The sequence below is a fragment of the Colobus angolensis genome, unplaced genomic scaffold, assembly GCF_000951035.1.
Source record: "Colobus angolensis palliatus isolate OR3802 unplaced genomic scaffold, Cang.pa_1.0 Scaffold44, whole genome shotgun sequence".
Lineage (NCBI taxonomy): Eukaryota > Metazoa > Chordata > Mammalia > Primates > Cercopithecidae > Colobus > Colobus angolensis.
Genome location: NW_012117821.1, coordinates 5,693,053 through 5,716,817, shown reverse-complemented (window position 1 = coordinate 5,716,817; position 23,765 = coordinate 5,693,053). Strand labels below are relative to the sequence as shown.

Genomic DNA, 23,765 nt, shown 5'->3' with positions numbered 1-23,765 from the left:
TATTAAAATATAAAAGAAATGTAGATTACCTTTCTAAAATATATGGTAATTTTTTTCTGAGATGGAGTCTCGCTGTGTCGCCCAGGCTGGAGTGCAGTGGCGCGGTCTCAGCTCACTGCAACCTCCACCTCCTGGGTTCACGCCATTTTCTGTCTCAGCCTACCCAGTAGCTGGTACTACAGGTGCCCACCACCACGCCAGGCTAATTTTTTTATTTTTAGTAGAGATGGGGTTTCACTGTGTTAGCCAGGATGGTCTCAATTTCCTGACCTTGTGATCCGCCTGCCTTGGCCTCCCAAAATGCTGGGATTACAAGGGTGAGCCACCGCACCTGGCCAAAATATGTTGTAATTTACAAATGATACAAGGCTTGGAAAAAGTTAACAATTTATCTTGTTCTCATTGGTGAAGCAGGGAATAATCTAAATATTCTCGTAATTTTTTTCTGATTATGAAAGAAATGCTTACTGAAGAAAATGAGAAACAGAAGAGTATAAAGATAAAAATTATCCATAATCTCAAAACTTTTCTGACAGTTTTATAAAATTAGAAATGTTTGGCAAAGAATTTCTTTTTAAGACTTTCTATACCATAACTATGAAAATATCTTTGATCTGACTCAGATTAAATGAGTAAAATAGATACTGAATACTTTCTGACTTCAAGTGTTGTTTACTCTTGAATAAAAACAGCAGTTCATGGTATTTTACACATTTATTCATGCAGGACAAAATCTGTATACAATTTAGGCTAAAATTAAACAATTTTTTATCTGAAACATGCAACTAAGAGAACATGCTAATTCAATTTCCCAGTAAGAAAGAAAAGGAAATCATTTTACCCAAATGAAATGATTTTTTAAATGATTGATTTGGCCTTGTGTTTTCCTGCCAGCGTTTTTATATTTGAACAAGAGCAGGAAACGTTTTCATCCTTAATCTTTCAACTTCAGTCTGTAGTATTGAAATCTGTTCAGCTTGTTGTTTTGAAATATGTGTTAACTTCTGCTGTTGCATCATGTTTTCATACCGTTCTTTGACAATCTTTTCACAAGTCAGTTTAGACCCTATCCCAAAAATGAAGAAGAAAGGAATTAGATTATTTATCAATACTTTCAAATACAGGAGCAGCACTCAGAATCAAACATGTGGAAGAAAGGCTGGTAGCAAAAAGGCATATGCACTTGTATGTTTAATGCAGCACTATCACAATAGCAAAGGCATGGAGTCACCCTAGGTGCCCCACTAACAGTGGACTGGAGAAAGCAAATGTGGTAGATATATGCCATGGGACACTACATGGCCATGAAAAAAAAGAATGAAATAACGTCCTTTGCAGCAACATAGATGTAGCTGGAGGCCATTATCCTAAGCAAATTAACACAGGAACAGAAAACCAAATACCACATGTTCTCACTTATAAATAGGAGCTAAACAGTGGGTACTCATGGACATAAAGATGGCAACAGGAAACACTTGGAGGCCAGGTATGCTGGCTCATGCCTGTAATCCCCACACTTTGGTTAGCTGAGGTGGGCAGATCACTTGAGCTCAGGAGTTCAAGGCCAGCCTGGCCAACATGGCAAAACCTACTCTCTGCAAAAAATACAAAAATTAGCTGGGTGTGGTGGTTCCTGCCTGTGGTCCCAGGCATTTGAGGGGGCTGAGGTGGGAGGATCACTTGAGCCCGGGAGGTGGAGGTTGCATTGAGCTGAGATCATGCCACTGCACTCCAGCTTGGGCAACAGAGGGACACCCTGTCTCAAAAAAAAAAAGGAAAAAATAAAAACACTGGGGACTACTAGAGGGAGGAGGCAGGGAGGGAGGAAGGGCTGAAAAAGTATTGGGTACTATGCTCAATACCTGTGTGACAGAATCATTCCATACCCCAAACCTCAGCATCACACAACATACCCAAGTAACAAACTTGTACATGTACTCCCTGAATCTAAAATAAAAGTTGAAATTATTTTTAAACGATCTATTTTTAAAGAAATGCTGGTAGCTTTTTAACTATTGTATACATTTTAGAATTACTGATTACTTTTAAAGAAACCTACAGTTGGTTAAAGAAAAAAAAAACATGCTTACCCATTGCATTACAGATGTCTTTTCTCTCTGAGACAGCTACCAACTCTTCTCGTAGATTGCAGCTTAGGGTGTAATTTGCTATATCTTTTTGATTGCTGAACTTTCCAAGTTTTTTGAGTAGTTTCTTGCAGTTTTCCACATTCTTTTTGTGGGTCTGAAATTTTTGTTCCCATGATACCCCAACAAAATTAATTTTGAAAAATGTGATTTATCCTATAAAGACATTATTCTTATATTTTAAATACATTATCATCATTAAGATAACATCTTACCACCATATCTGTAGTGCCTGGCATAGTAGGCACTCGAGTTATTTGTTGAAAGGTAAAATGGTATGTTAATAACAAATTTTAGAAAAAAAATTTTGTATATTCTTAAACTGAGAGAATATTTTAAAAGCTTGAGATTGCTTTGTTTCTAATGTATACTACATAATAAAAACTGACCATTTTTATTCAGTCATGATTAAATAAAACCTTTCCAATGCCAAGGAAAGACTACCAACACTCCTATTACATAAATCCTAACCTAATGTGAAGTAGAAAATCCACTTATACTCAGATATGTCCCCAGGGGTTAATTCTAATATTAAAGGAAGTGCTTAATTTTATTTCATTGGTTACGGTTGCAAAGACACTACTTAGCAACTTCTAATTACCTCATGAATACTAGTAAATAACCAAGATTTTATTAGGGTCTAGGTAAATTCACGATTTGAAACACTATTACTTTGCTCAAATGATTTACAACTGTTAGGATATAATAACCAATGTCTTTGAGACTTACCTTATCTAAAACAGCAATGGTTTGTTCCATTATTCCAATCTGAATACTAATCAGAGCCTCATAGTTTGGTTCATTTAGGTACTTTGAGATAAAAAAAAAATAAACAGGTAAGCATATTTTTCTCTCAACAATAGATAACTTTATAAAGATTGTTTTAGTTTTGAAAGTTACTGTTTTTCATAACAAATATCTATGTAAGTTAAGATTGATTTGGCTTGGCTGAGTGTGATGGCATATGCTTGTAATCTCAGCACTTTGGGAGGCTGAGACAGGTGGATCACCTGAGGTCAGGAGTTCAAGACCAGCCTGACTAACATGGTAAAACCTCGTCTCTGCTAAAAAATACAAAAAATTAGCCAGTGTGGTGGCACATGCCTGTAATCCCAGCTGCTCAGGAGGGTGAGGCAGGAGAATTGCTTGAACTCAGGAGGTGGAGGTTGCAATGAGCAGAGATCACATCATTGCACTCCGCCTGGGCAAAATGAGCAAAACTCCATCTCAAAAAAAAAAAAAAAAGATTGATTAGACTTTTGCGCCATAATATTTCCTTGTATTTAGCCATCAATATATTCATGTACACTAATTATTACATCAAAGCACAAATTACAAATGCCTACTTTATTTTCTCATTCATTCATTCATTTATTCAACTCACCAAACATTTAAGTGTTCCACTTGAGTCCCACATAACAAAGTCCTAGTTAAAGACACTGAGGGAGATACAAAGATAAATAATATGTCCTAGTCTTCATGGGAAGATGATCACATAGGTATGATTGGTTGCCAGAAGACATGTAGAGTGTCATGCTAATTCAAAGGTGGTTTGTAATGAGATGGAATTTCTCCAGGCTTGGGAAATCAAGACAGGTTTTATGAAGGAGAAGGTGGTATTTAAACTAGACCTTGAAAAGTAGATTTGAGATGTACGAAAAAGGCAAACTAAGAAGAGCTGCTGGGAGGTGAAAACTATAGAAATGGGGCATGGCTTGGAATCCACAGAACTTGCATTAGTTTGTAGAAGTGATCATTGAAGTTAGAAAAACAGAGGACATCACTCAGGGAGAGGTATGGAAAGAAACACAAACATAGCTAAGGGCAAAATCTTGAAGAATGGCTACATTGAAGTGTTAGAGGCAAAAGATAATCCAGCAAAAGAGGCAGAGTGGTATGACATGTTGGAAGAAACATTAATTTGGGGTGATGAAAGTCAAAGGGATGGGAAATTAAGATGGTTAAATGCTACAGAGAATTGAAGGACCACTGGGTTTGACAGGAAATCCTTAGTGAGCTCTGAGTAGAATGATTCTACTAAATGGGTCGTGAGGAACTGGAGGCTGCAAATGTAAACTATTGGAAGAAAAATAACTCACAGATATATTTTGAAACACTCCTGGCTTAGAATATGCTTGATATCACAGAGGCTTCTTATTAAATACTGGTTAAATGAATAAATACATTAATGAACAAAATTAAAACTATGTAGGGGGCTAGGGAGAATTTACCTTTTGGCGATCTCTTGAAAAAAATAGCATCTGAATATCCCAAGCCTTCTGATTTAGATCTTCCCTTTCCATCTCCATTTTCTTATGTTCCCACTCAATCTGAAGTATTCTTTTGTGTACATCTTTACTTTCCATCATGCTAGCAATTTTCTTTTGTCCTTGAGCCTTTAAAAAAGTACATTAGATATCCATATAATATGATTCTGCATATAGAACATAGAATATTTGAGGCTGAATGCTATTTTTAGAAAACACTTGGATCACAGAGATAATTCCATCTTTTTAAGAAACAGACATTGGCCGGGCGCGGTGGCTCAAGCCTGTAATCCCAGCACTTTGGGAGGCCGAGGCGGGAGGATCACGAGGTCAGGAGATCGAGACCATCCTGGCGAACACTGTGAAACCCCATCTCTACTAAAAACGCAAAAAAAATTAGCTGGGCATGGTGGCGGGCGCCTGTAGTCCCAGCTACTTGGGAGGCTGAGGCAGGAGAATGGCGTGCACCCGGGAGGCGGAGCTTGCAGTGAGCAGAGACTGCACTACAGCCTGGGCGACAGAGCGAGACTCCGGCACACACACACACACACACACAAAAACAGACATTAAAAAATGGCTTCTTAGGCAAAATCTGATCACTATAAAGCATGATACTCATTAAACAGAAGGGATTATAAGATACATTTAAATAGCAGAGCCTATTTACTTTATATGTCAACAATTAGGCAGGAACATTTTTTTGCCGTCACCGAATCTACCAACCTGTATGCATTTGTATTCCTACTCATTGTCCTCCCACCTGATGCTGGGTGAGGTGTCTTATGCCTGTAATCCCACTACCTTGGGAGATTGAGGCAGGAGGAATGCTTGAGCTCATGAGTTTGAGACCAGCCTAGGCAACAGAGCGAGACCTCAACTCTATGGAAAATCAAAAAATTAGCCTGGAATAGTGGTGCACGTCAGTGGTCCCAGCTACTCAGGAGGCTGAGACAGGAGGATCACTTGAGCCCAGAAGGTCAAGGCTGCAGTGAGCCGTGTTCATGCCACTGCACCCCAGCCTGGGTGACAGAGGAAGTGCAGTGGCACTTCCTGTCTAAAAATAAGGAAGAAAGAAAATAGAAAAACAATAGTCAATGATGAAACCAAAAGTTGGTTCTTTTAAGAAATCAGCAAAATTGACAAACCTTTAGCTAGACTGACTAAGAAAAAAAAAAGGCTCAAATTGCTAAAATAAGAAATGAAATCAAGAATATTACTACCAATATTACAGAAATCAAAAGGATTATAAGAGAATACTATGAAAATTCTACACCAACAAATTAGATAACATAGATGAAATGGAAAATTCCTAGAAACACACAAACTATAAAAACTGATTCAATAAGTAACAGAAAATTTTAACAGACCTAAAACAAGTAAATAATTGAATCAGTTATCAAAAACTTCCCAAAAAAGAAAAGCCCAGGACCAGAAGACTGATGAATTCTATCAAACATTTAAAGAAAAATTACACCAATACTACTCAAACACTTCCAAAAAATAGGAGAGGAGGGAACACTTTCTAATACATTATATGAGGCCAGTAGTACCTTGATACCAAAGCCAGAGAAAGACATCACAAGAAAATAATAGACCAATATCCCTTATGAACACATACACAAAAACTAAAACGTTAAATAAAATACTAACAAACTGATTCCAGCAGCACATTGAAAGGATTATAACTATGATCAACTGTCATTTATCCTAGGATTGCAAGAGTAGTCCGCATAATCAAACAATATACCTCATTAATAGAACAAAGTTAAAAACCCACATGATCATGTCAATTGATGTAGGAAAAATAATTGACAAAATCCAGCACCATTTAATGATAAAAACAAAATATATGCAACAGACTTGGAATAAAAGGGAACTTCCTCAACATGGTAATGGGAATTTGCAGAAAACCCATCATAACTTCATACTCAATGATAAAAGACTGAAAGCTTTCCAACTAAGATCAGGAACAAGACAAGGATGTCCCACTTTTTGTCACTTTGATTCAACACTGTAATAAAAATTCTAGTCATGGCAATTAGGCAAGAAGAAGAACTAAAAGGCACCCAAACTGAAAAGATGTAAAACAATTTCTATTCACAGATTAATGAATCTAAATATAGACAGAAAGTCATATAGAATCCAAAAACCCTGCTAGAGATAATAAATAAATTCGGCAAAGTTGCAGAGTATAAGATCAACATGCAAAAATCAATTGTATTTTTATACATCACCACTGAAAAATGTGGAAAAGAATAAATCAATTCCATTTACAATAATATCAAAAAGAAAAAAGTTAATCTAAAAAGTATGTGTACAAAGAAACCTACAAAATATTGCTGTAAGAATATAAAGATTAAATAAATGGAAAGTCATCCCATGTTCTTGGATCAAAAGACTTAAGACAGTACTCCTCAAAGGAATCTATAGATTTAATGCAATCACTGCCAAAATTTCAATGGCTTATTTTTTTTTTTCAAATGGAAAACTCTGATCCTCAAATTCATATGAAGCTGCAAAGGATCATGAATAGCCAAAACAATATTGAACACAAAAAGTTGGATGGCTAACAGTTCCCTACTTCAAAGAAGAAAATGGGGACTGAGGCCAGGCACAGTGGCTGATGCCTGTAATCCCAGCACTTTGGGAGGCTGAGGCAGGCAGATCACCTGAGGTCAGGCGTTTGAGACCAGCCTGGCCAACAAATGAAACCCTGTCTCTAATAAAAATACAAAAATTAGCTGGGAGTGGTGGTGGGCGCCTATAAATCCTAGCTACTCGGGAGGCTGAGACAGGAGAATTGCTTGAACCTGGGACGTGGAGGTTGCAGTCAGCCAAGATTTTGACACTGCACTCCAGCCTGGGAGATAGAGCAAGACTGTCTCAAAAAAGAAAAGAAAAAAACAGAACAGAACAGAAAAGAAAAGGAAAGAAAAGAAAAGAAAAGAAAACAGGGATAAATCTTCATGCCTTCAGATTTGATTCTTAGATATTTATTTATTTTCTTTTATTTTTTGAGACAGAGTCTTACTCTGTCACCCAGGCTGGAGTGCAGTGGTGCCATCTCGCCTCACTGCAACCTCTGCCTCCTGGGTTCAAGCGATTATCCTGCCTAAGTCTCCTGAGTAGCTGGGATTACAGGTGTCTGCCACCATGCCTGGCTAATTTTTGTATTTTTAGTAGAGATAGGGTTTCACATCTTGGCCAGGCTGGTCTTGAACTCCTGACCTCAGGTGATCCACCTGCCTCAGCCTCCCAAAGTGCTAGGATTACAGGCATGAGCCACTGCACACGGCCTGATTCTTAGATTTAACACCAAAAACATGAGACAATCCATAGAAGGGGATAAAATGTTTGCAAATTATATAAGGGTTTAATATCCAGAACATATAAAAAACTCTTATAACTCAACAACAAAACCCAATTTAAAAATGGGCAAAAGACTTCAGTAGACATTTGTTCAAAGATATACAAGTGGTCAACAAGCATATGAAAAGATGCTCAATGTCACTAGTCATTAGAGAAATTTACATCAAGAATAAACCCACTAAGATGGCTGTAATTAAAAAGCAAGCAAGCAAGGAACAAAAAAAGAGAGAAAATAACAAGTTTTGATAGGGATGCAGAGAAAGTGAAACCCACATGCTTTGCTGGTGGAAATATGAAATGGTGCAGCTACTGTGGAAAACAGTTTGCAGTGCCTCAATCAGTTAAACATGCAATGACCATACGATCCAGCAATTCCACTTCTAGGTATATATCCCCAGAGAACTGAAAACAGGTTTTGAAAAACTTGTGCATGAACAGTTATAAGCACCACAATAGCCAAAAGGTGGAAACAGCCCAATATTCACCAGCTGATGAATGGATAAACAAAATGTATATCCATAAAATGAAATATGATTTGGTCATAAAAGAAGAATGAAGACTGATATATGCTACAACATGGTTAAATCTTAAAAACATGATAAGTGAAAGAAACCAGGAAACAAAGGCCACATATTGTATGATTCCATTCATACAAAATACTAAGAATAGGTAAATCCATAGAGACAATGCAGATTAGTGGTGTCCAGGGGCTGAGGGAAGAGGTGAATGGGGAATAATTGCTTCGTGGGTGTGGGGTTTCTTTTTAGGATGATAATAAATATTCTGAGGCCGGGTGGGGTGCCTCACTCCTGTAATTCCAGCACTTTGGGAGGCTAAGGTGGGAGGATTGCTTGAGCCCAGGAGTTTGAGACCAGCCTGGCAATATGGTGAAACCCCATCTCTACCAAAAAAATATAAAAATTAACCAGGTGGGGTGGTACATGCCTGTAATTCCAGCTACTGAGGTGGGAGAATGGCTTCAGTCTGGGAGGCGGAGGTTGCAATGAGCTGAGATCATGCTCCGGCACTCCAGCCCAGATGACAGAGCCAGACCCTGTCTCAAAAAACAAAAAACAAAACAAAACAAAAACGTTCTGGAACTAGATAGAAGTACTAGCTGCACAGCTTTGTGATGTACTAATTGCCACTGACTTGCACACTTTAAATGGTTACAACAGTACATTTTATGTGATGTGTATTATACCACAATAAAAATATATCTAAAAAACCAAGTTACAAAGCAATCAACACACCTAGATCAGAGATGACGGGTGTTAGAACTATCATATGGGAAATGTAAAATAATTATGACTAATTTCCTTATAAAGAGTACAGCATGGAACAGTGGAGAAAAAGTAACTTTATAGTAACGAAGCCTGACAAACACTACCTCAATTCAGGTGGTCAAGATTCAATAAACAGTGATGACATGTTGATAGCATGTATCCTTGAAATCATGTGCTGAGAGGGTATTTTACCTCTGCGGTCTCTTTCTCCATACTCCAGGCGAATAGTGATAAATACATCAGAGAAACCACAGTTGAGGCACATTCTACAAAATAACTGACTATTACTCTACAATAAACTCTCAAGGTCATCAAAAACAAGACAAAACTGAGAAACTGTCACTATCTAGAAAGAAATGACAATTGGCTGGGCGTGGTGGCTCATGCCTGTAATCCCAACACTTTGAGAGGCCGAGGCAGGTGGATCACCTGAGGTTGGGAGTTCAAGACCAGCCTGACCAATATGGAGAAACCCCGCCTCTACTAAAAATACAAAATTAGCTGGGCGTGGTGGTGCATGCCTGTAATCCCAGCTACTCAGGAAGCTGAGGCAGGAGAATCACTTGAACCTGGGAGGCGGACGTTGCGGTGAGCTGAGATTGTGTCACTGCACCCCAGCCTGGTCAACAAGAGCAAAACTCAGTCTAAAAAGAAAAGAAAAAAAAGAAGGAAAGACATGGCAACCAAATAAAATGTATCCTGATGAGATCCTGGAACAGAAAAATGACCTTAAGTAAAAACTAAGGAAGAGTGAATAAACTTTGTGCTTTAGTTAATAATAATGTATCAATATTACTTCAATAGTTGTGACAAATGTACCATACTGATGGAAAACAATAAAAATATAAGAAACTGGATAAGGGGTATATGAGAATTCTGTGTACTATCTTTACAACTTTTCTAAAACAAAATTTTTGGAAAGGATAGACAACATGCATGAACAAATGGGGAATTTCAGCAGAGGTATGGGAACTATAAGAGTTAAACAAATACTAAATGTAAGTCTATCTATCTATCTATCTACAATAATATGATAACAGATATTTTGCCTTTGATGGACTCATTTATTAGACTAGACACAGCATAAGAAAGAATGAATGAACTTGAATATAGGGCAACAGAAATTACCCAAACTGAAACATAAAGAGAGCAAAGAGTGAAAAAAATGAGTATGGAATATCTAAGAGATGTGGAACAATATCAGACAATCTGACAAGTGTGTAATTGGAATCCCAGTAGAAAAAGAGAGAGCAAATAGGGCAGAAGAAATATTCAGAGATAATCAATAAGAATTTTCCAAAGATAATGACAAATATCAAATCACAGATTGAGGAAGCTCAGAGAACCTCAAAAATCTCACGCACACATGTGCACACCGCCCACCCCCCACCTAGACCCATTGTGTTCAAACTGTTGAAACCAAAGATAAAAAATCTCAACGCCAGACACATTAAATTCAGAGGAACAAAGATAAAAAATATAGCAGAAACCTTATCAGAAACTATATAGATGTTCAGAAGAAAATGAACATCTTTAAAATGAAAAGAGAAAGAACAAATGAATGAACCTGGCAATCCAGTGAATCTAGCAAAATATCTTCCAACAATGAAGGTGATTAAAGACTTCTTCAGATAAAGAAAAACCAAGATAATTCATTACTAGCAGGCTTGTACTTCAATTAAGTTTAAGGAAGTTCTTTAAGCAGAAGGTAAATGATACAAGATGGAAATCTGGATCTAAACAATGAAATAAAGATCTTTTGAAATAGTGAAAATTAAGGTAAATAGAAAATACCTCTTTTCACATTTTTATTATTCTAAAAGATAATTGTCTAAAGCAAAACTAATAGCAATATGTTTTGTGTTTACAGTATTTGTAAAAATAAAATGTACAGTAGTGTTATCATCTAATTCCCAAATAGCACAAAATCCCCAAATATTTAGAAATTAAATAACACACTTTTAAATAACCCATGAATCAAACAGGGAGTCACAACAGAAATTAGAAAATATTTAAATGAAAAGAAAATTAAAACACAAAATACTAAAATTTGTAGAATACAGATAAAATAAAGCTTATAGGGAATTTTTTTTTTTAGGACTCAATTATACCTAAAGCTTATAGGGAAATAACATTAAATGTTAATATTAGAAAAGAAGTAAGGTCTGAAATCAACTAACCAAGCTTATCTAAGATTATCTTTGCCTGAGTAGGCTGGGCCTAACAAAATGATGGCATACTAGAATGGACATTTAGCTCTGTGATCCTTCTTGAACCTTAAGATTATGGAGGGAGCTTTTAAAAAATACTCATCCTGGGGATGGGGTCCGGGCACATTTATAAAGTTCTTCAAATGATTCTAATGTGCAACCACAGTGAGGAAACCCCTGACTTAACTGAATTAAAATTACTTATGAAAATGGGAGAATAATGTAAAATATTTGATACAGCAGGCAATACGTTTTGTCTTTAAAAAAGTATAATTGGCCAGGTGCAGTGGCTCACACCTGTAATTCCAGCACTTTGGGAGGCCAGAGCAGGAGGATCACTTGAGCTTAGGAGTTTGAGAACAGCCTGGGCAACATATTAAGACTCTGTTTTTACAAAAAATTAATTTTAAAACAATTAGCCAGGTGTAGTGGTGTGAACCTGTACTCCCAGCTACTCTGGAGGTGAAGGTGGGAGGATGTCTTGAGCCCAGCCTTAAGGCTGCAGTGAGCCATGATTGTGTCACAAGACTCTAGCCTGAGTAACAAAGCAAGACCTTGAATAAAAATAAAAATAAAAAGTATAATTACCCGAATCACAGAATTCAAGTCTTCAATTATGTTCCTGTTGATGAGAATTGCATCAGAATACTCCAGCACTAGCTGGAAATTTTCTAGTTCTACTTGTCCTTGTTTAAGAAGAATTTGGATTGTCAAATTCAACTGGAATCTCACTTTCTCTTCCTGTAATCTAAATTGAAAAGCACTTCAAAGCAAGTAGTTGTAATCTATTTCAAATTTCACCTATTATCTGAGAATATAAAAATCAAACATGCTGGAGATTAGTGTGGAGAATATTTTCCTGATGATGAGCTTTCCTAGAGGTCTCTCTGAAACCTCTTCCTATTGATGCAGAATTACACCTGGGTTGCTCAAAGAATGGTATGGACAGAAATACATTTATAGATTTTTACTTTAGGATTAAGAAAAGATTGTATAATTTTGACTGTAATAAAAGTAAAGTAAAAATGAAGAAAATAGAGACACTTTTAAGTAACAAATCTGGCCGGGTGCAGTGGCTCATGCCTGCAATCCCAGCATTTTGGGATGCCAAGGTGGGTGGATCATCTGAGGTCAGGAGTTCGAGACTAGCCTGGCCAAAATGGTGAAACCCCATCTCTACTAAAAATACAAAAATTAGTCAGGGGTGGTGACAGGCGCCTGTAATCCCAGCTACTTGGGAGGCTGAGGCATGAGAATCTCTTGAACCTGGGAGGTGGAGCTTGCAGTGAGCCAAGATCGTGCCACTGCATTCCAGCTTGTGTGACAGAGTGAGGCTCCATTTCAAAATAAATAAATAAATAAATAAATAAATAAATAAACAAATAACAACTCTATTAAAATTCTGAACTTATTTATTGATTTCTGATACTATATTAAGAATATTTAATATGTAAGTTACTTAACAAATCTATTTCTGGGTAATTCATATTCCTCACTATAGCCTAGATCTAAAAATGATGTGTAACAATGAATTTGGGAACATCAGAGAAGTATTTATCAATGAGGCTATAAATATAGCCAAAAAATGAAGCAAGGACTTAAATATCTTAATCACTTAGTCAACAACAAGTTCCCCTAGAGAAAAATATATCAGTTGGCTGTGTGTCTACATGGAAAGTTCTTAGATGTCTGCTTAATTTTCCACACGGTTAGCTTATATGCCTCGAGCCCCAAAGTACTGACTGGAAGAAACAGGTTCTTTGTATTTTTATGTGGAAGGGGCCGACTTAAAACAATACTAAGATTTTTTCTGAAACTTGCTTATTTGTAAGAAGAGCAACAAAACATGTGGGAAAGTTCCATCCTGAATCAAGGTCTTATGTAACAAAGCAAGCTTTTTTAAATGGAAATTTTAAAGCACAGTGCTGGAAGGGAGATAGCTGTAAAGCAGTCAGTAGGCCTTCTCCCCAGTGATAACACAACCTGACTTAGCCCTAATTAGACTTTGAATAGGTGAACATGAAAGAAAACTTCAAATTACAGGATGAGTTCATGGAACACTCTCTCAATCTCCTGTTGCACCTTCTCTTCCTCCTCAACTCTCTTCCGGAGGAAAGTTGCCATTTCCAGTAAGTCAGCTGCTTTCTGCTTTACCTAAAGAAACCGAGCCAGAAACATGTCAGAACGTACGGAGCTTCAATTTTAGACAACATACATCTTTTAACTTTTTAAACTTAAAAACTTTAACAGGTCTATCTTTCAAAGAAAGTAATAAACATTTAAATTTAAATGTCTAAAACTTACATGGCATGTAACAATTTGAACAATTTGAAAAGTATCAAATTTGCTTCTTTGTGAAAATCAAGTATGCAAGCAACTATAAATTCTTTTATATCTTATTTTTAAAATTTGTTCTCATCACTTTAAATGAAACTATAGAAACATAGGTACTTTAACAAAAATATGCCAGCCTGATGCATGTGGGCACTAAATTTAGGGAATTTGGGGGAGTGGTCAAGAAGCAGCAAAAGGAAGGATTCTCTTCCCAAATAAACACACTCGTAAATTTTTACTCATTGCTACATTCTAGCAAAACTATCAAGTTGGCTCTGCTGAGCCAAATATAATTCTAATATATGCAAAATGAGATAACCTACAGCAGTGCTGTCCAAGAAAAATATAATGTGAGCCATAAATGTAAGTCACATATGGAATTTTAAATTCTTGTAGTAGCCACATTATAAAAAGTGAAATCAAAGAGATGAACTTAATTTTACTAATATATTTTAATTCATTGTGTCCAGAATATTATCACTTCAACCTACAATCAATATAAAAATATTAATGAGACATATTTCTTTTTGTTCATATTAAGCCTTCTAAATCTGTGTATGTTATAGCACATCTTACAGCACATCTCAATTAGGACTGGCAATATTTATTTCAAGTGCATAGTAACCTTGTGGTTAATGGACACTATTTTGAATGGCGCGAATCTAAAAGCAACAGGCCTACACTTAGCCTTCAACAGCACCAGGGTTAATATAGTATTTCATTATCTTATTACTATGACCAAATACTACCCTAGCAGGGAAACCTAAATAATTAGCTTTTCTGGTTACACTGACCAATGTAAACTGTGTATTTGATATTAGTACACTAAAAATTAAATTAAAATAGTACATACTTTCTGTTCATTTTCCACTTTTGCTCGTCTTGTCATGCAGAAATGATTCCAGACCAAAGGGTTCAAGCCTTCTGGCATGTTACTAATATTGTCCAACTCATCCATGGCTTTCATTAGCTGGGCAAAGGCATCCTTACTCAACTTGCCAGATCCTGGTAGTTCTCCGAAAGGGACAGCACTGGTTATTTCTGAGTGCGTTTTCTGTTTGGAAATCCTGGTATTACCAAGAAAAGCCCATCAACATTTCACATTCTCACAAAAACATCAATGTGAAACAATTAGGCCCTTAGCACAGGCATAACACATTGTATGACTCTTCCCTTTGGCATATGAGGGCTGGTAGGTGGGTTATTCCACAGATAAAGGGATCCACTTTGCCCTGCTTCCATACTCTCCAGGTTCTCAGACGTGACCTTGGCTAGACTACAGATGTCTCCAACTATTGTCAGCACTGACAGACAGCCGTACCTGTGCTAGGAGATATTTCCTTTCTGTATACTGTAAGCAGGCAAATAAATCAACCCATCGTTTCACCTCAGCCTCCCAAAGTGTTGGGAATACAGTGGTGAGCCACCACCTGGCCAACTCTGTTTCTATCTACATTAATAGATTAGTTTCATTTCCCTGTGCTTCAGCTGGAAAGGGAAGAAGAGTACAAAGATTTGGGCAAGGCACTCACTATCAAGATGCTTTACAATACACTGAGGTTCAAACTATATTATCATCCCCATTCTGTAGATGAGGAAAGTCAGCCTCGGAGAGAAGCTCATGGCCCAAGGCTATCGGTCTGACAGGTGATGGAGTTAGGATTTAAAGTCGATTCTGTTTGACATGAAAGCTTGTGCTTTCCCACTGCTGCAGGAGGTCTCACTTCTTTTTCCACAAGGAGAAGGTATATAATTGGGCTAATTATCGCTCACTCTTTTAAAAATAGGAAAACTGCCGGGCGAGGTGGCTCACACCTATAATCCCAACACTTTGGGAGGCCAAGATGGGTGGATCACGAGGTCGGGAGATCGAGATCATCCTGGTCAACATGGTGAAACCCCGTCTCTACTAAAAATACAAAAACTAGCTGGGCATGGGGGCGCGTGCCTGTAGTCCCAGCTACTCAGCAGGCTGAGGCAGGAGAAACGCTTGAACCCAGGAGGTGGAGGTTGCAGTGAGCCGAGATCATGCCACTGCCCTCCAGCCTGGGCGACAGACAGAGACTCCATCTCAAAAAAAAAAAAGAAAACCAAAACAATAGGCATGTTCTCGGTTAAATTCCCTAGGTTGCCTGTAACCTGAGTTTGTATCTCAAACACATATTAGCCGACTACATCTTTGTTGACAAACTCCATGATTTCTAGATTACATTTGATTGAAAACTATGAAAACCTGCATTTATAATGGTGGAAGTCAGTGATACTTTCTTAGAACTCTTTTCAAATAGCTATTTTCAACCATTTATCCTGGCATGTTTCAAACTTTGAGCACAAGCACATGAGATACTCTGAGGAAAAGCAATCTGTGGTCAAGTAAGTTTGGAAAACACTGCTTACTCTGTTCCTTATACTTGGAGATCCAAAGGCCAACAATAAATTCTGCAGTAAAAGAAAAGCTGCTTAACTTCCTTTTTTTTTAACTCAGTATCTTCCCCAAACTTACTTAGTCCTGGAAGCCTATTACAAGTAGTTCCGATTTATACATTAGGGAACTTGTGTTTGTTTGAACGCACTTTAGAAAAAAACTGTTTTTAAATCTGTGTGCCAACTATGATGTAAGAGGAACTTCCTTAATGTATACAGCAGAACCTACAATAGCACTATGCTTACACAGATCCTTAACCATTTTTACATGATGAAAATAAAGCATTATTCTCTACCTTAAGATATAGACTTAATCTCAAAAAATACTGAATTATGATCAAAACCCTTAAACATCCCCATCTAAAAGATATTATACTGAATAATTCCATTTAATTGGGAGAAAAAAGCTGAAATCTAGTAACACTCCTCTTTATTTGCAAACTTTTTTTCTCAGAAACACAATAGTGAAGAAGAAACAAACCTTGGTCGGCGTTTAAAAAGTTTGTACAGTATATCCACTTGATGACCGGGAATTTCAGAAAATTCCTTTTTAAAGCTGCGATCCATAACCTAAGGACAAACATGTCATTCTAAGGATTGCAACTCGGTCTGGAAACCTTTTATTTGCTGACAATACTCTTCAAAATACAGGTGGTAGCACTTTGGTTTTAAAAATCCATGAAACCTTGATTTATAAAGTTGTTAGACATTAACCATTCTCTGTGCGAAGATTTCTCAAAGATTTGTTTTGATAAGAAGCATCTAAGTGTATTAAAAATATTATTTCATATAACAGGTCTTAGAAATCATCCAGAAGTTTCCCAAAGAAGTGTCCCAAAAGATATTTACCCAAAAAACATGCATGTTATTCTATTTTTTTTCTTTTCTATTCCATTCTGTTCCATCTGTCTTCTTTATGCTAGTCTATCCTATTCTTTTCCATTATAAAACTGCTGGTCATAACCTACTAAATTGATTTCATGGCCAAATAATGGGGTCTGCAACCTAAAGTTTGAAAAGCCTTAAAGGCTAGATGATTGCCCTGTATTTTGTATAAGAGAAAGCTTAAACCAGAGAAGCTTATAAAAATTCATTTTACACATGGATTTTCAAAAATATACGATGACATAGAATGAAGTTCACCCATAGCTGAGAATTAAGTGGGACAAAAATCTGTGAGAAAATTATATTACATCCCCTTTAACCTTCCTCCAATCCAGGCAGCAACAACTCTACTGCACTGTCGAGTGGGTAAGACAATGACTCTCACTTTGTCTTCTGCCAGTAAGTTGTCATAGTGCTCCTTGTACATATCCAGGTCTTCTCTCGATTTCCGAACAGCTTCTGAAGTCTGGCTCTATAACAGCATCAGAATAGTTGATTGTAACTGGAGACTTTGCAGCATAAACAAAAATCTTGGGGATACTAAAAAGAGCAAGGAATTTCCCAGTACAAGAGAAATATGTCTGTGAAGTATTCATTATAGATAAGATTTATAGAAGAAAATAAACCAATTGGGGACTTTGAAAGAACACCCAATCACCTGTTTCTAAGTACAGCCAACTCTGTGTATGAGTGTGTGAGTGTCTGTGGAGCACACTGCAGTCTTGGTAGGTCAGCGTGGAGGATGAAAGTGCACAGGCTTCGAAATCACATGGACGTGGGTTCTGAGAGACTGGATATACATGCAAACAAGGGCCAGGCCATATGCAACAACAGAACTCTGACGCACAACCTCCACAATCATCAGCTGGGAAACAAAATAACCACAGCCTTCATAAGGATTGGCCTCAGACTTTCAGGGCTTGATCATAACCACCAGCTTCTATAATTTTGTCCCCATTTCCAACCTAGGACCATCCAGAGAAAGACAAATACGTTCCCTAAACCAGTCAAATGAGTTGTCCCGCTTCTAATGGTTTGCCTCTAGCTTCCTCATGCCAACAACTTCCAATCATGTTACACCTGAAGCCCTCCCTTCTTTGCACTATAAAGCTTTCCTGCCTTTGAGTCTGCCAAAAGCAACTGACAGTGGACAAGTCCCTTGCTGTGCCAAGCTCTGAATAAACAGTGTCTGCTCATTTGCATTTGGATGGTCTTCATTTATGCCCACAGTTCCAGCTACTGCTCTCTTACACACCAGTGGCTGACTTAGGCATGTTACCCACATTCTCTGAGATGGTATCCTCACCTGTGAAAGAAATCCAGTATGCTACAGGTTTGCTATATGTAAAGTTGTATTTAGAATGTGCTTTGCATATACTGTTTAATAGGCTCTTAGAAAACAGTTGAGTTCATGTCATTTATAAGTCACACATTCATAAATGCTCTTTACTAATACTACTAATAAAAGCTGACATTTGTTGAAACTTATTATGTGATAAACATTTGGTATTGTCTCTTTGAGCCGTATCTATCCATGCTCATATTTACAGTTTTTCATAATACAACAGTTTTTCATTCCATACGCAAGCCCATTGCTTACATCTTAGTAAATCTTAGCATGTCAAATGGTCCAGAGAGAAAAACATTCCCTAAATAAGAGCTTGTAAGCAGCTTAAAAGGTTATATGCCTTGTCCAAGGTCCCACAGCCAGTGCTTTCAACCATGAAGCTATATGGCCTCATTTTATAAACCATGTCATATGAAAGCTACACAGTTCTTTTGGCTACATGATTGCAGATGCAGAATCAAATAACTTTATTAACAGATTGGAATGGTTACTTTCACCTGGCCCTGGAGCAAAGTTCCAGACAGGGAGTCAAGGGATGCACATGGTTACATAGGAATGGTGGAAGGAAGGAAGGGTCTAGACACGTGAGCTCTTGCTAAATGAGGGGCATGTCTATCAGAAAATGCTTGTATTCAGATTTCAGACATATTCTTACTTTCTCGTGCTGTTTCCGTGTAAGGTAGTTGTTCAGGAATTTTTCTCTGGAGCTTAATTCTTCATCCAACAGTAAAGAAAATGCAAGGTTACTTATTTTCAATTCCTCCTGTAGAAATATTTAAGAAAAAGGTTGGCGGAAATACTTCTACCTGAGACAATATTTTCTATAGACTTGGCACTAATCAAGCAAGTTTATGACATATAGGTAAGAGAAATATTTTAAAGAAAAAGGGAATACAGCTTATTGAAATAACTTTAGTTATTTTACCTTTTTCATAATTTCATTGTAGGGTAAATCACATATACAAAAATACATAACATGAACATATAATTTAATGGATTATTATAATATAAGGCAAACACCCTTGTTAGCACCACTTATCGCAAGAAACAGAACTTTACGACTGCAATTGCTTCTTCCAGGAGTCTTCATCAAAATCTCAACACTGTTTTGACTTTTATCATACATTGTGTTTCTTTGTAGTTTTATTACCCAGGGGTGTATAATGCTGTAGTTTGGATATTTGCCCCATCCAAACTGCATGTTGAAACGTGATCCCTGCTGCTGTAGGTGGGGCCTAATGGGAGGTGTTTGGGTCATGGGGATGGGTCCCTCATGAATAGATCAATTCCCTCCCTCAGGGGTGAGTGAGTTTTTACTCTGTTAGTTCCCCTGAGTGCTGATTGTTAAAGAGAGTCTGGCACCCCCCTGCACCCTCTCTTGCTTTCTCTCTGGCCATGTGATTTCTGCACACGCCAGTTCCCCTTCACCTGTCATAAATGGAAGCTGCCTGAGGCCCACATCAGATGCTCAATCTTGAACCTTCTAGCCAGCAGAATTATGAGTCAGATAAATCTCTTTTCTTTAAAAATTATGCAGCCTCAGGTATTATTTATAGCAACACAAAACAGACTAAGACAGAAACCTAGCCACTACAGTATAACTTATTCATAATTTTTTTTCATGTCTTTTAAATCTCTTACTACCTGGATGATGAAATAATTTGTACAACAAACTCCTATGACTTGAGTTTACCTCTATAACAAACCTACACATGTACCCCTGAACTTAAAATAAAGGTTAAAACTAAAATAAATCTCTTACAATCTTCATGTTCCCTTTCATTTCTTTTCCTCACAATTTATTTGTAGTTATCAGCAGTCTCTGTAGCATTGCATAGTCTGGTTTTAATGCCTGTATATTCATGGTGTAGTTTATCGAGGCTTCATTCTTTTTATTTCTTGAAAAATGGCAGCTGGGTCTAGAGGCCTGATCAAATCTAAACTTGATCCTTTTAACAAGACTATAGGTGGTATTGTGTTCTTTGATCAGGAGACATGTATCATCTGATTGTCTGTCTTTCTGTGATGTCAGCAGCTGCAGATAGTCAATGCCTGGGTCCATTAATCCGTTGAGAGATGCAAAAGGTGAAAATCTGGTTTTAGTTTCCCTTTTCATTTATTAATGGAAATACTTTTATAAAGAGATGCTTCTCATCATCTACTATTTGGTTTCCCAGTGGTACACTTCAGTTCATATAGGAAACGCAGACTAAATACTTGATGCTTTCCCTTTATCAGTTTTTAGATAATGAATTTGCTGTCATCCTCTGAAAGTGACTGATTGGCACTTCTCTTTTTAAAATATCACAAATTCATAAATTTAAACAAATATGATGGGTTTAATTAATTGCAACTATTATCATCTTTGAATCTTAAATTGTCTCATTTAAGTGAAATGTTTTAAGTTAGCTCCTGAATTATTTTGATACTAATGAGTAGTCTGATAGTTTCCTCATTATCTTACATGACAAGAGGATCTCAGCATACCTTTAAAAAAATAACAACTTTGTTGAGATGTAATTCACATACCATACAATTCACCATTTACAGTGTACAATTCAGTGTATTTTAGTATATTTGCAGAGTTGTGTAACAATCACTATAATCAATTTTAGAACATTTCATCATTCCCTGAAAATCCTTTAGCAGCCATTTCCCATCTGCCCCTCTGTCACCTCCTAGAGGCCTCCACCTCCCCACAAAAGCAACAACTTTCTAATTTCTGTCTTTATAAGTTTGCCTGTTCTAGAAACTATATGATTCCACATAAATGGAATCATACAGTTGTCTGGCTTCTTTGACTTAGCATGTTTTCAAGGTTCGTCCATGTTGTACCATGTATCAGCATATTCCTTTTTATTGTGGGATAATACTCCCTTGTATGGATATACCATATTTTACTCATTTGCTCTCAGCTGTTGGATATTTAGATTGTTTCCACCTTTTGGCTATGACTAATGCTGCTGTTAGGCTGGAGCATTCATTCCCAATCTTCCCCCTCACTCCCAGTATATCCATACATCCACTCCCTGCCAGGCCAGTGATTACATTCTTCTATCTGTGGCCACAACTCCCGAGAGCAGCCCCTTTCCCAAGGCTACAGGTCTTGCTGGGTTCTGGGAACAGCTCTCTTCCCTTGCCTCTTTAGCTCTAGAGATGGTACTGGCCTCCCACTAATTACAACACGTTTGCCACTCCTTGCTTTTTCCCTTAACCCTGCTCATACCTCTGTAAAAAAGTCCCCTCACTGAGGGAATTTAAATGTAACCCTTTCAGTGTACTATTCCTGTTGGGATCCTGGGGATATAGTCATCCTCCTGAAGATTCCCTTCCCATCTCTCCAGTGTTGCACCATCCTTTCTCATTAAGTCCCCTGCTTTGGTCAGACATCTCTCAAAACCTCTCATTAAATGAGTGCATGCAAATTTGGGAGACCCGGCATTTCTCAAAATATCATTATTCTTTTTTTTAACTTTTATTTTAGGTTCAGGGGTACATATGCATGTTTGTTATCTAAGTAAACTCATGTCGTGGGGGTTTGTTGTACAGATTATTTTGTTACCAGGTACTAAGCCTAGTACCCAATAGTTATTTTTTCTGATCTTCTCCCTCCTCCCAACCTCCACCCTCAAGAAACCAGACACCCCAGTGTCTGTTGTTCCCCTCTATGTGCCCATGTGTTCTCATCATTTAGCTCCCACTTACAAGTGAGAGCATATGGCATTTGGTTTTCTGTTCCTGTGTTGGTTTAATAAGGATTATGGCCTCCATCTGTATCCATGTTCCTGCAAAGGACATGATCTCATTCTTTTTGATGGCTGCATAGTATTCCATGGCGTATAATGTACCACATTTTCTCAATCCAGTCTATCATTGATGGGCACTTAGGTTGATTCCATGTCTTTGCTATTGTGAACAGTACTGCAGTGAACATATGGGTGCATGTGTCTTTATAATACAACAATTTATATTCCTTTGGGTATATACCCAGTAATGGGATTGCTGGGTTGAATGGTAGTTCTGTTTTTAGCTCTTTAAGGAATTGCCATACTGCTTTCCACAATGGTTGAGCTAATTTACATTCCCATCAACAGTGTATAAGCATTCCCTTTTCTCCACAACCTCATCAGTATCTGTAATTTTTTTACTTTTTCGTAGTAGCCATTCTGACTAGTGTGAGATGGTATCTGGTATTTCATTGTGGTTTTGATTTTCATTTATCTAATGATCACTGATGTTGAGCTTTTTTTCGTATGCTTGTTGGCCACATGTATGCCTTCTTTCGAAAAGTGTCTGTTAATGTCCTTTGCCCGCTTTTTAATGGGGTTGTTTGTTTTTTCTTGTAAAGCTAAGTTCCTTGTAGATGCTGGACGTCTGTCAGATGCATGGTTTGCAAATATTTTCTCCCATTCTGTAGGTTGTCTGTTTACTCTGTGGATAGTTTCTTTTGCTGTGTAGAAACTCTAATTAGATTCCATTTGTCAATTTTTGCTTTTGTTGTGATTGCTTTTGGTATCTTCATCATGAAATCTTTGCCAGTTCCTATGTCCAGAATGATATTGCCTAGTTTGTCTCCCAGGATTTTTACAGTTTGGGGGTTTACATTTACATTTAAGTAAATCATGATTCTCTTCTTAAACTCAATGGATAGTTTGGCTTGGTATAAATCCAAAGCTAGAAATAATTTTTTCCTCAGAATTTAAGAGCATCACTCTTTGATCTTCTTGCTTTTAGTTACTGTGTACTTCACTTTTATTCCTACTGCTGGAGATAATTAAGACAGATTTTTTTTTTCACCTGATCTTTTGGGACATGAGGATTATTTTTTCATTCCACATACACTTTGAACAAAGCCCTTTGCTATTTGGTGGAGATACAGGGATGGACAAGATGCTCTACCCTCATGGAGCATCTAGTCCCGAAAACATTAAAAATAATCTCACATAAATTACAATTCAGTAGCAATGAATGGTAGAAAGGAAAAATTACAGTATATAATAGGAAGATATTACCTAGTCTGAGGAACTGGTTTTTGAGCTGGGATCCGAAGGATGAAAGTAGTTCAGGAAGCAAAGAAGTGTTGGCAGACAGTATTACTGGCAGAGTTGGCAGAGGCATGAGGAGGGAGGATGGCAGGTAAAGGGGAAGGTGCACAAGATGAGACTGGAGAGGGATCCAGGCCCAGAGCATACAAGATCTTTGTACTTGGTAAGGATGTTGACCTTCATCTAAGAACTATGGAAGGGCCCTGCAAGCTCCTTAAAAGTCACATAATCAATGGGCGATGTCCGAGAGAGGCTGTCACTCAGGTGGCAGCGGCAGAGGCCGGGCTGAGACGTGGCCAGGGGAACACGGCTGGCTGTCCTGGCCGTCGGGGCGGCGGTAGGGTCCCTAGCGCGTCCTTGCCCTGGTGAGAGCTCCGAGCGGCGGGAAAGGCAGGCACCAGTGGCTGCGCCTCCATGCCTGCGCGCGGGTCGGGCCGCTGATGGAACGCG

At 37.7% G+C, this 23,765-nt stretch overlaps 1 protein-coding gene across 1 annotated transcript in view; it reads right to left on the bottom strand.

Moving 5' to 3' along the window:
* Positions 1-649: 649 nt before the first annotated feature.
* Positions 650-23,765, bottom strand: part of CFAP43 (cilia and flagella associated protein 43) — a 108,673-nt gene continuing 85,557 nt past the window's right edge. The window contains exons 29-38 of the mRNA XM_011957330.1: positions 18,926-19,033; positions 17,308-17,394; positions 16,519-16,607; positions 14,467-14,680; positions 13,321-13,433; positions 11,868-12,027; positions 4,379-4,543; positions 2,877-2,957; positions 2,091-2,244; positions 650-1,066 (exon numbers count right to left, since the gene is read on the bottom strand). Coding sequence (XP_011812720.1) covers positions 900-1,066; positions 2,091-2,244; positions 2,877-2,957; positions 4,379-4,543; positions 11,868-12,027; positions 13,321-13,433; positions 14,467-14,680; positions 16,519-16,607; positions 17,308-17,394; positions 18,926-19,033 — 1,338 coding nt within the window. The 3' untranslated portion in view covers positions 650-899. The remainder of the gene's footprint in view (positions 1,067-2,090; positions 2,245-2,876; positions 2,958-4,378; positions 4,544-11,867; positions 12,028-13,320; positions 13,434-14,466; positions 14,681-16,518; positions 16,608-17,307; positions 17,395-18,925; positions 19,034-23,765) is intronic.